Source organism: Oryctolagus cuniculus, chromosome 14, assembly GCF_964237555.1.
Source record: "Oryctolagus cuniculus chromosome 14, mOryCun1.1, whole genome shotgun sequence".
NCBI lineage: Eukaryota > Metazoa > Chordata > Mammalia > Lagomorpha > Leporidae > Oryctolagus > Oryctolagus cuniculus.
Genome location: NC_091445.1, coordinates 58,274,024 through 58,287,203, shown reverse-complemented (window position 1 = coordinate 58,287,203; position 13,180 = coordinate 58,274,024). Strand labels below are relative to the sequence as shown.

The 13,180-nt window shown below is 42.9% G+C and overlaps 1 protein-coding gene across 1 annotated transcript in view; it reads left to right on the top strand.

Moving 5' to 3' along the window:
• Nucleotides 1–13,180, top strand: part of GOLPH3 (golgi phosphoprotein 3) — a 47,802-nt gene that overhangs the window by 26,625 nt on the left and 7,997 nt on the right. The window contains exon 3 of the mRNA XM_002714100.4: nt 7,863–7,977. Within this exon, the coding sequence (XP_002714146.1) occupies nt 7,863–7,977 (115 nt within the window). The remainder of the gene's footprint in view (nt 1–7,862; nt 7,978–13,180) is intronic.

The window sequence follows — 13,180 nt, the reverse complement described above, 5'->3', positions numbered from 1 at the left end:
GATATGAACTGGTGCCCATATGGGATGCTGGTGTTGCGGGCAGCTGCTTAAACTCGATATGCCACATGCCAGCCCATACTGATTTTTTTTTTTTTTAAAGATTTATTTATTTGAGGCCGGCGCCGCAGCTCAACAGGCTAATCCTCCACCTAGCGGCACTGGCACACCGGGTTCTAGTCCCGGTCCGGGTGCTGGATTCTTTCCCGGTTGCCCCTCTTCCAGGCCATCTCTCTGCTGTGGCCCGGGAGTGCAGTGTGCAGTGGAGGATGGCCCAAGTCCTTGGGCCCTGCACCCCATGGGAGACCAGGATAAGTACCTGGCTCCTGCCATCGGATCAGCGCTGTGCGCCGGCCGCAGCGCGCCGGCCATTGGAGGGTGAACCAACGGCAAAAGGAAGACCTTTCTCTCTGTCTCTCTCTCTCACTGTCCACTCTGCCTGTCAAACAAAACAAAACAGATTTTTTTTGCACTTCAATATCAAATATTAAAGACTTTCTTCAAGTCTTTCATTGTGTTTGTTGAGTGTATTATTTTTCAGAATTATTTTTTTCCTTAAGAATCTAAAGGTTTTAGGTCAGAACTGACCTTTAAATATCTTTAAAAAATCTATTTGAGAAACAGAGGGAGAGAAAGAGACATGGACAGAAGGACGGATCTCCCATCCTCTGGTTCACTCTGCAGATGCCCATGAAGTCCACAACGAGGCCAGGGTGACTCTAAGAGCGGGGAACTCAGTTTGGGTATCCCTTGTGGCTGAGAGGGACCCAACTGCTTGCGCCATCACTTGCTGCATCCCAGCAGGAAGCTGGTGTCCAGGGCTGGAGGTTCTAAATAAATTCGTAGTACCATCAGTTTGAGACATTGTTTACTTTCTGTTGGAATACATGAATATTTGGCTGTCGTGTATTAGTACTTCCCCTTTTCCCCAGTCTTCCTAATTGAGTTCTGTCATACATTTTTGACAAAACTGTAATAATGATTGCTTATATTCTACAGCTATATTGTTCTCCACAGTTACATCCCATGATATTTTCCTGCCCTGCATATTCTTGTTTTCTGAAGTCGGTAATTCTTAGTTTCTCTCTCTTTTTTTTTTTTTTTTTCTCATTTCCTTTGTAGGTTCCATACTTTTTTTCATAAGTGCCCCATCAGGAAGAATTACCCTTATCAGATCCACCACACTGAATGGTAGTGCAGTTATCTCTGAGTCTGCTGTGCAGTCGGCATGGAGCTTCCTATTGCATTTTCATTGAGTTCAGTCCTGTTTCCTGGCTTTCATATTTTTTCCCCACCTTTTTGGAAAAAAGCTGTTTTGATACTCTGCATGCTTAAAAACCCATTTTATTGTACCTCACTTTTATTTGACAGCTTTTTGAGAATAGAATGTTAGCTATTTTCCTGCAGAGATTTGAAGACCTTTCTCTGTTGTCACCTGATGCACAGAGATGCTGTTTGACACCTTCTGAATTTTCTTTGTATGATGTTGGTTTTTTCCTTCTCTAGAAACATTTGGGAGCTTCTGTTACCCTGATGTTCTGAAATCAAATGATGTGCTCGATGTGGGTGATTTTTAATTCATTATGCATGGGTTCTTTCAAAATAGAGATGTGTATCTTGATTTTGGAAATTTTTTTCTGTTTCTGCTGTCTTCTGCCTTCTGTTTTTCTAGAACTTTTTAAATTAGATGTTGACTTCTGAGCTACTTTCATCTTCTAACTCTCCTGTTGACCTTTTTTTTTTTTTTTTTTTTTTTTTTAACAGGCAGAGTTAGAGAGACAGACAGAAAGGTCTTCCTTTTTCTGTTGGTTCACCTCCCCAAAATGGCCGCGACGGCCGGCGCACTGCACCGATCCAAAGCCAGGAGCCAGGTGCTTCCTCCTGGTCTTCCATGTGGGTGCAGGGCCCAGGGACCTGGGCCATCCTCCACTGCCTTCCCAGGCCACAACAGAGAGCTGGACTGGAAGAGGAGCAGCCGGGACAGAATCTGGCATCCCGACCGGGACTAGAACCCAGGGTGCCGGTGCTGCAGGCAGAGGATTAGCCAAGTGAGCTGCGGCACTGACCTCCTGTTGACCTTTTATTATGGCTCTTATGTTTTTTGAATTCCATAAGCTCTTTATTGCAGTTAACTTGTTTAATGGATATAATACCTTCTTTTAGATCGTCGAGGATCTTAGGAGTGGTTTTTTTTTTTTTTCTTTTTTTTTTTTTTCCCCCGAAGATTTATTTATTGGAAAGACAAAGTGACATGCGCATGCACACACACACACACACACACACACACACACTGTCCTCTGGTTCTCTCCCCAAATGGCCAGGGCTGAGAGAGGTGAGAGAGAGAGATCCATCCATCCTCTGGTTCACTCCCCAAATGGTCAGAGCTGAGCCAATGCTAAGACAGGAGCCAGGAGCTTCTTGAAGGCCTCACACATGGGAGAAGGGACCCAAGTACTTGGGCCATCCTCTGCTGCTTTCCCTGGCACATTAGCAGAGAGCTGGATTGGAAGTGGAGCAGTTGAAACTGGAACCGGCACTGATAAGGGATGCTGGTGCTGTGCTCTGGTGTGGTGGAATGAGAAGGCCATGCCAAGATGGCCACTGATAGTGGAACCTGCCTGGCAACAGGCTGTGATTGGATGGCTTCAGAAACCACATGGCAATGGAGCCTGCCCGGCAACAAGCTGTGATTGATTAGGGCATAGACCACCCCTTGACTGGATTGGCTGCCTTGGCTATATAAGCTGCCGTAACAACTGAAATAAATGAGTCTGCAGGTTGCTCTGCAGGCTGCTCACCTCTGGCCTGCTTTCACCTGACTCCCGACTCCCGGGGTCTGTGTGGTGACTCCGATCTTCTTGACCCCACCATGCTCCTCCTCTCAGAACGAATCCACAGCGATATTCTGGGGCTTTAACTCACTGAACCACAGTGCCAGCCCTGGACTTTTTTTTTTTTTAGTTATTAATTTGAAAGGCAGAAAGACAGAGAAATCTTCCATCTGCTAGTTTACTCACCAAATGGCTCATCCAGGCCGAAGCCAGGAGCCAGGAACCCCATCTGGGTCTCCTGTGTGTGTGAGGGATCCAGGTATTTGGTCCGTCTTCTGCTGCTTTCCCAGGCGCATTAGCAAGAAGCTGGGCCAGAAGCGGAAAAGTGAGCACAAGAACCAGTGATTCAATATTGGATGCAGCTTTGCAAGTGGCAGCTTAATCCTCTGCACCACACCAACAGCCTCTATTATGACTCTTGAAAATTTCCTTTGTGTTAACCTTGTTTTTTCAGAGTTTTTGTTTTCTTTCTTTTTTAGTCTCTTCTGTTTCAGAGGCTTTCTTTCAGATATTTTCACTGGATCCCCTGTACAATATTTATTTATTTAAAGATTGTTTATTTGAGAGGTAGAGTTACAGAGAGAGGGAGAGACAGAAAAGTCTTCTGTCCGCTGGTTCACTCCCCACATGGCAGCAACAACTGGAACTGGGCCGACCTGGAACCAGGAGCCAGGAGCCTCTTTCGGGTCTCCCATGCTGGTCCAGGGGCCCAAGTACTTGGGCCATCCTCTGCCACTTTCCCAGGCCATAGCAGAGAGCTGGATTAGAAGAGAAGCAACCAGGACACGAACCAGGGCCCATGTGGGATACCAGCACCGCAGTCATAGACTTAGCTCATTATGCCACAGCACTAGCCCTTATTTATTTCTAAAGATTTATTTATTTGAAAGGCAGAGTTAGAGAGGGAAAGACAGAGGTCTTCCATCTGCTGGTCCACATTACAGTCACAAGTGATTGTAATGGCTGGAGCTGGGCAGCTTTGAGCAAGGAGCTGCTTCTGGGTCTCCCATGTCAGGGGCCCATGTACTTGGGCCATCTTCCATTGCTTTTCCAGGCCATCAGCAGTGAGCTGGATCAGAAGTAAAGCAGCCACAACATGAAATGGCACCCTGATGGGATGCTGGTGCTGCAGGCAGAGGATTAACCCAATAAGGCCACAGTGCCAGCCCCTCCTGGACGGTATTTAAAAATGAGAGTTCTTTCCCCACCAAAATAAATAGAAAGTATAGGCAGGGTGTGTTCGTGTGCCACACTTATTACTGAATTTTTTATGAAGTCCAGAACTTATCCAGTGATTCATTGAATAGTTCTAAGCAGAAACAGTAGAATTTCATGAGATTTACCTCTTGGGTCAGAAAGGAGAATAATGAACAGAACTAAAACTAGTTGAGGGACACTAGTTAGGAGACTTAAAGTGAATGCCACCCAGATAAACTAGAATTATGACAGAGGTGAGAGGGAAGTGATACATCTGGGACTTCCTGTGACGGTGAACATGTTATTTATCTGGACTGTCCAGTGTCTGTGAGTTATACAGTTGAGTACTTAAGTGGTTAGTGTGTACTTAAGTGTCCCTAGAGTAAATTAAGACATTTTATAAATGAAAACACACAGGATGTTTGAAGGCTTTGTGTGGAAACAAAAGTTTATTTTGGATACCTCAAAGTTTTAAAGATTTATTGCATGTTAATATTTTGGCTATATTGGGTTAAGTCAAATATTAAATTCTGCCTGTTTCCTTTTAAAATGCAACTACTAGAAAATTTAAGAGTAGATGTGTGTCTTGCATTGTGGTTCTTTACTATATTTCTGTTAGGTCGTGCTGTCTGTGATTCCACATACTTCATATATATTTTAACCTTTCATAAGATTGAGCAAAAAGTAGAAAACCCTTTATTGAGGACAAACATATGAGAGGAATGTCACTTTATTTTTAAAGATTTATTTTATTTATTTGAAAGAGTTACAGAGAGAGGTAGAGACAGAGAGAGGTCTTCCATTCCCTGGTTCACTCCCTAGATGGCCACAATGGCTGGAGCTGCGCCGATCTGAAACCAGGAGCCAGGAGCTTCTTCCGGGTCTCCCATGTGGGTGCAGGGGCCCAAGGACCTAGGCCATCTTCTACTGCTTTCCCACGCCACAAAAGAGAGCTGCATTGGAAGAGGAGCAGCCGGGACTAGAACCAGCACCCATATGGGATCCCAGTGCTTCAGGCCAGGGCTTTAACCTGCTGTACCACAGCGCCAGCCCCGGAATGTCATGTTTTTAAAGCACAACTGTTAAATTGCACTGCCTTTTTTTTTTTTTTTTTTTTTTGACAGGCAGAGTGGACAGTGAGAGAGAGAGACAGAGAGAAAGGTCTTCCTTTGCCGTTGGTTCACCCTCTAATGGCCGCCGCGGCCGGTGCACCGCGCTGATCCGATGGCGGGAGCCAGGAGCCAGGTGCTTTTCCTGGTCTCCCATGGGGTGCAGGGCCCAAGCACTTGGGCCATCCTCCACTGCACTCCTGGGCCACAGCAGAGAGCTGGCCTGGAAGAGGGGCAACTGGGACAGAATCCGGCGCCCCGACCGGGACTAGAACCTGGTGTGCCGGCGCCGCAAGGCGGAGGATTAGCCTAGTGAGCCGCGGCGCCGGCATATTTCACTGCATTTTAATAGTTAACAAAGGTAATAGATTGAATTTTGATAAGTTGAAATTTGTTGCATAGCCAATAGTGTGAATGCAAGCCATAGGGATCCAGTACTTGGCTTGAGTACTTATGGCATGTTCTTCTCTAATTCCTACCTCTGGATTTTACTGCTGTTATGGTTTCTATATCCCAAATGGGTTTTATAAAAATTATATTAAAAAATTCTATATATTCAAAGCTGTTGTTATTTTCTTTAAGTTTTCTACTAGTGATGGCAGGTTTTTAAATTTATTCGAAAGGCAGAGCAATGGAGAAATTTTCTCTTTACTGGTTACTCCCTAAGTGGCCAAAACAGCCAGATCTGGGCCAGACTGAAGCCAGGAGTCAGGAACTCCATTCGGGTTCACCATGTGGGTACAGGGGCTCAAGCATTTGGACCATCTTCTGCTGCTTTCCTAGGCGCATTAGCAGGCAGCTGGATTGGAAGTGGAGCAGCTGGTACTTGAACTGGTGCTCTAATACAGGATGCTAGTGTTGTAGGCAGTGGCTTAGCTTGCTGCACCACATTGCTAGGCCCAGGGGTGGCAAGTTTTTTTTTTTTTTTTTTAAGATTCAATTTATTTATTTGAAAGGCAGAGTTAGAGAGATATGGAGAGATATCTTCCACCCACTGGTTCACTCCCCAAATGGCTGCAACTGCTAGGGCTGGGCCAGACTGAAGCCAGGATCCTGGAGCTTCTTCCAGGTCTCCCACTTGGTGCAGGGGCCCAAGAACTTGGGCCATTTTCCTCTGCTTTCCCAAGCACATTATCAGGGAGCTGAATCAGAAGTGGAGCATGGGGCCAGTGCAGTGGGGTAGCAGGTGAGGCCGCCGCCGCCTGTAGTGCCATGTGGGCGCCAGTTCAAGTCCCAGCTACTCCACTTCTGATCCAGCTCTCTGCTATGGCCTGGGTCCCTGCATCCAGGAAGACCAAGAGGAAGCTCCTCGCTCCTGGCTTTGAATTGGCCCAGCTCTGGCTATTGTGGCCAGTTGGGGAGTGAGACAGCGGATGGAAGACCTCTCTCTTCTCTCTGTGTAACTCTGACTTTCAAGAAATAAATAAATCTTTTAACCAAAAAAAAAAAGGAAGTGGAGCAGCTGGGACTCTAACCAGTGCCCATGTAGGGTGCTGGCATTGCGGGCGGTGGTTTTATTCACTGCGCCACAACTCCAGGCTCAATGGTAGCAGGTTTAAAAAGTGTTTCTTACTACTCAAATTATATTTTCTATTTAAGTTTCTATGTTTTATTTATGATAGACGTTCAGGGGAGCCAAATCTTTTTTATTATTTATTTATTTATTTTTTTTAAAGATTGATTGATTTGTTTGGAAGGCGGAGATCTTCCATCCACTGGTTCACTCCTCAGATGGCCACAGTGGCTAGGTCTGGGCCAGGCAGAAGCTAGAAGCCTGGAACTCCATCCAGGACTGCAATTATCTGGGCTATCATCTTTTGCCTTCTCAGGTGTGTTAGCAGGGAACTGGTTTGGAAGTTGAGCAGCCAGGACTAGAACCAGTGCTCATATGGGATCTTGGTGTGACAGGTGGTGGCTTAATCTGCTGTGGCACAACACTGGTCCCCAAAAGTCTTAATTTTTGCTCTCAGTTTGTTAGCTAGTTGTTGTTAGGACATTTATTGAAAATTTTCTTTTTCTATTAATGTGAACTACTACCATTATGTACTGAATTCCAGATAGTTGAGTCTGTTTCTGGAACAATTACTGCATTAAAAATGGAGTTTTGGGTCATCTAGTCCCAGGCTCAGCAATGAATGGAATTATAGTGAGTGTAAACTGTGCTAGCATTTTGTTTTACTGATTGTTGCACAGTAGTTTTTTTATTCACGATAGTAGGCAACTAATTGGTTGAAAACTGGATTTCCTTCACATAGAATTATTTAAAATGTGAGCTTTGATACTGTGTGAACACTTGACTTTAAGTATGATTTTTTTTTGCATAGTTTATAGTTTTTATTTTATGAGATTGAGTCAGAACAGGCATTGAGGCAAGTGTTGTGGCTTGGTGGGTTAAGGCACCGCTGGTGCTTGGTGGGTTAAGGCACCGCTGGTGGTGCTGACGTTCTGTATGGGCACTGGTCTCAGCTGCTCCACTTCTGATCCAGCTCCCTGCTAATGCATATGAGAAAGCAGTGGCAGGTGGTTCAAGTGCTTGAGCCTCTGCACCCATGTGGGAGACCCAGACCTGCCTGTTGTGGCCATTTACAGAGTGAACTGGTGAATGGAAGATCTCCCTGTGTCTTCCCTGTAACTGCCTATTACTCTGCCTTTCCAATAAATAACTTTAAAAAAAGCAAAAGTGGGCAGGCATCAGTGGGTCTTTTCATTTTTCTTGCTTACATTGTAGGTGATCTGTAAGTCGGATGCTCCCACAGGGGATGTTCTCCTTGACGAAGCTCTGAAGCACGTTAAGGAGACGCAGCCTCCAGAAACCGTGCAGAACTGGATTGAATTACTCAGCGGTAAGCGGCTGTGTGTGGGCTACAAGCTGAACTCTGTTGCAGAGATAGATGATGTAAAAGTTTAAAATTCTTAAGAAAGGAACCTTTACACAGTAGCCAGAAAGCCTGTTGAGTTATTTAGACACTTAAAGGTAGTGTCAGTGACTGAGTGAGAAAAATAATGGCTTTTAAAATAAAATTTCCCTCTGAGCAGGTACTAAATGAGGGGTCACATGCTCCCCAGAGCCCCTTCATCAGAATTGCTCACTGCTCCTTACTCTGCACGGGCCACGCTGTGGTGAGGACCCCACGGCCTCCGTGGTTTGAGCAGGGTTCACTCCACACACAGGCTGGCAGCCACAGGCCGCTTCATTCTCAGCACCTGGGAAGGGAAATGCCTGGGAACTTGAGTAGTTGGAGGAGGAAATGGCGTAAGCCTTTGAAGGGTAAGAATGAAACACACAGAAGGAAGGGTAATTGTTCAGAAGGGAATGTAGGACCAGGTAAAACTGGCGAACCTGTCTTCACAGCCTCATCTGTGCTTCTGCTTGGTTTTCAAGCAGTGTCAATCACTGGTGTAGAACGAGGAACAGCATTGCTAATGGTACAGGCTTTGAAGTTCTGCTTAGAAGCGACATGTGGTCATATCTCTGGCCAGAGCAAGTCCTCTGGGCTCCCCTGACTTTAAGAAGAGAAAGTGCTGCTGATGGACAGTACCAATGATGGTACTTGCGTGTGTGTATAAGCTCCTGAAGGGTGGGACCAACACTGTGTTGTTCTTCTGCACTGTCATGTAATCTGTAGCTTTTGTAAGTATTTATTGTAATTTCTTCTGGTGTTGAACATTACTATTTAAATTGTTTAAAAATAATTGGATGCCAGAATTTGGTAAGTAAGGTGGCATTTTTCTCATTGATAAACAGTTTCTAAACTAAACTAAGTCCTATTATGAGGACATTCTCCTGTTGGTGAAATTTTTTTTATGATTATTTAAAAATTAAATCCATTTACTCCACTGTTAGCAAATAGGACCATAACAGGCACTTTACGCCTATGTAAGCATCACCCTTCCTTTTTGTTGGTAGAGAGCATAAACTTATTCACAAGATTATCTTTATAATTTTGAATTTTTTTGACCATCCTCTGACAGATTGCTGATACCATTTTTCTGTTTATGCCAGTGTGTAAGAGAAACTTTGACCTCTTACTACACCCATACCCACGCTTGTTTTATTGGTATTGTTTTCCATTGCAAGTTTTCTCTTGCAGGAATATTTTAAGAATAATTTGTCCATTTGATGGGGATTTTTTTTTTTTTTGGCTAAAATAGAGAATATAATCCACAGATCCAGAGCACAGATGAATCTGTGGCAGTGCACAAGCGCTCCTGGATTAGCTCTCCTTACTGCTATTACAACAGGGACCCAGTGTTAACGCTGCTTTTGAAGTACATCTGTTTCAGATAAAAATAGAAGTGCTAATAACTTCTAACTATCTTGATGGATCATTTTATAACTTCTCTAGAGATCCCTGACCTACACAGTCTTTGGGCCATTCTTGTGCTGAGCTGCCTGTATTAGCCAGTTTCTGATCTGGTAGTTCAAATTAAACTTTGTGGTTAGAGGGGCCGCTGTTGTGGCATAATGGGTAAAGCTGCCGCCTACAATACGAGCGTCCCATATGGGTGCCAGTTCATGTCTTGGCTGCTCTACTTCTGATCCTTGCTAGAGGCCTGGGAATAGCAGCACATGGCTCAAGTGCTTGGGCCCCTGTTACCCATGTGGGAGACCTCAAAGAAGCCTCTTGCTCCTGGCTTTGGCCTGTCCCAGCCTTGGATATTGTGGCCATTTAGGGAGTGAACCAGTGAATGGACGATCTCTCCCTCTCTTCTTCCCTGTAACTCTGACTTTGAAATAAATCATAAAAAAAAGAAATTGTGATTAGAGTCCCAACTGGCCAAAACCAAAAAAGACTTTCTCAAAGTTAATTATTTTTTTTGGCAGAAAAATTACAGTGCTACAGAAGCTTCACTGGAATCTAATGGGTTTTGCCTTAACTTTGTTGTTGGTACTGATTTCAGCTGATACTGATTTCGGCATTTGCAGATGCTCTACTCATAAAGATCTCTATCTTATATCACATGTTCTAATGGCACATGAGCTTTGGCTCAACTGCATACCTTACACCATGAAATTTCCTCTGATAGTTTTTATACCTTAAATTAGTATAGCACACACAGGTTCAGTTTCAACATTTAATATACATTCAGCAAAGTAATATTTGATGGATGAGCATAAATGCTGAACTTGGTTCTCAGCTTGGGCTGCTGTTGCATTATTGTCACCTGATTGAGCATTGAAGAGGTGAGATATTTAGATTTTTCTCAAAAGTCTTTAAATGCAGTTCGGATTCTGTAAAACAGTGTCCATTTGGATTAGGAATTTGAGTAAGACATGAGGCTAACAGCATGTTCTTTTTAAACAATGTGCTGTGAGTTTTTGGTTAGCTGCAAATGCTCGAGCGTTGCCTGTAGCAGTTCAGTCCTTGCTCCCACGATACCTCAGCATAGAGAAAGGGAATCCAGAAAGGGAGGAGAAGTGAAGCAGGTTTCCTCTTTAAATTATGAAAATCTCTGCTTCCTATCTAGTGAAAGTACCAAGATAGCTGTTTGCTGATTAAATTTTTTGTGGAGAGATACCTAAAAAAATTCAGTAGTTCAGAGAAAAGGGAAATGCTTAGGAACTTCTGTAGCTGGAGGAGGAAATGGACCTTGGCGTAAGCCCTTGAAGGGTAAGAATGAAACACACAGAAGGGAAGTGTAATTGTTCAGAGGGAATGCAGGACCTGGTAAAACTGGCGAACCTGTCCTCACAGCTACATCTGTGCTTCTGCTTGGTTTTCAAAACTGTGTACTGTATTGTATTGTTGAGGGAAATGTGCACAGGTTATTGTATGGTGGCTACCTCCGAGGTAGACAGCACATAGTAGGCCCATCTCTGATACAGAAATAAAGATGCTAGTAAAGCAATCTATGGATTAGCTTAAAAATTAATATATCAGTTAAAGACTTTAAAGACTACTGTGTTTAAGTGTAAATTGTTTCTGACTCTGAAATTGTAAGATGTGAGCTTGATCACTTTGGTCACAAGGTGTCACTAGACTGCCAACTGTAAGAACAAAGCTGCTTTCAGGGAACTTCTGTGCAGTGGGATCGCTTAGCTCCCTGTCAGTGTGTCCTTCTTATCTGAATCGATTGCTAGGCGGTGGACATCAATAACGTTGGAGGAACTTTTTCCTTGTTGTATGTCTTTTTATACTTTACTTTACAAAAGCTATAGAACTGTACATTTTAACTTTGCTTGCTAATTAAGTCCCATTATATATGAAGGGTCTTCAAAAAGTTCTTGAAAAGTGCATATTATGAAAAAAATCATGCATGTGTTTCCAAAACCTTTTACACTGAAGTAAAGGTGCCCTTTAATTCTATAAAGTGCCATCATGTGCAGTGAATGATAAGATGGAATCATAGTAACATCTTTTCAAGTACTGTTCATTCAGTCAGTCATTTATTACAAAGTAATTAAAATATGTTCAATGTTATAAAAGCAGCTAAGTCTTGGTAGCTAGCATAGAGAAACCTTTCTTTGTATCTTCTCCCCAATAAGCCATCTTCACCCTCCTATCCCTGCTTGTACTGGTGACTTAGTTATTTTAATTCAGGAGAATTCTATTCTTTGGACTTAGCTTAATTCAATTATTATCTAATTATTGATTATTTAAGTATTAAATAATAAAATTTTATTAGATCTTTATTAAACATAAAATTGATTCAGTTATTTACTTTAATTCTTATTTGATTTGATTATTTTAAACAAAAGGCAGACTTCAGAGTACTTGATTTTATGCACCACAGACAATGTTTCCTGCACTGCTTCAGCCTTCTGCGGTGAGACTTCCTCATTTTTTGAATGTCTGAGGAGACCTGAATAAATCCCTTTTTGCTGGAGCGAGCACCTAAGGTTTGCCCTGCTCTAGAGGTGTTGCTCCAGAAGATGATGCTGGCTGGTACCCTTGTAGTACTTCCTCTGAGGCAGAAATGGTTGCCCATAAGAAGGTGCAGTCCTTAATGGAACTTTGACCTTTTTGTAAGGTGGGTCTGTGTAGAGGCTCTTGTCATTTTTAGTAGCAATAGTAAACTGTAAGTTAGCCTACTTTGGAGTTCACAAAATCTTTCCAGCAACTGTGTAAGCATTACACATTCTCATGGTTGCAATATATAAGATTTAACTAAGGATAGAGTGAGAATAAATCTTAGCATGACTTCAGTATCATAGATAGTAGTCTTACACTGTTAGACCCACTCATTTCCTCCAAGAAAGAAAAAATCATAGTATAGCAGCATTAGAAGGACTTTTGTTTATAGGACCTGCAAAGAGAAATTTTACTTTATGTCTCAGAATAAGCTTTTTATTGCTCCCTTCCCCTCAATCGATTGGTAATAAGTGACCAAAATATTCTCTAGGGTATGGAATCTCTTCCTGTTTGCCTTAGAACCATAAAGATGGATGGCTTGGGAGTTATTCATTCTGTTTTGGTGTTGTGACAGTGTAAACATACCTAGGCAGTACTGTGCAATTAGCTAGAGTTGTCAGTTATGGTACTTCTTGGATGAATTGTAAATTATATGCATTGCTAATTCATCTTAGAATTGACTTTTTGGATCTGAGATAAATTTGGCTGATATATATTAGTTTAAATTTCCAAAAGTCAGTTAATACTGTCTAATTCTAACATAATACTTTGCCTACCACCTATCATTGAAATTTGAAAACAAAAATAAAACTCACATTGTCTAGTAAAAGAAGGAGCAGGCATTTATTGGGGAGAGTGTGGATTGGCACAACAATAAAACATGGAAGTCAGATAGCTATGGAGGAAGATGGGTTCCTCCACCCCAGGGCTGCTTATAGTCTGTGCAGAATCGCCACGTGCACTGTGTTGTTTGCTTCTGCCTGGAATGCTGTTGCCTCTTCCTCTCCTAGGATGCTGGATCCCACAGGATTTCCCGATGCAGCTTCAACATCCTTTCCTCTGTTAACTTTTCTAGAAATGTTCTTTAACATTTAGACACAAGTCATTTCTTATTCCTCTGGACACTGTTCAAAGTTAGAGAGGGAGAGACAAAGAGATCTTCCATCTGCTGGCTCACTTCACAACAACATTG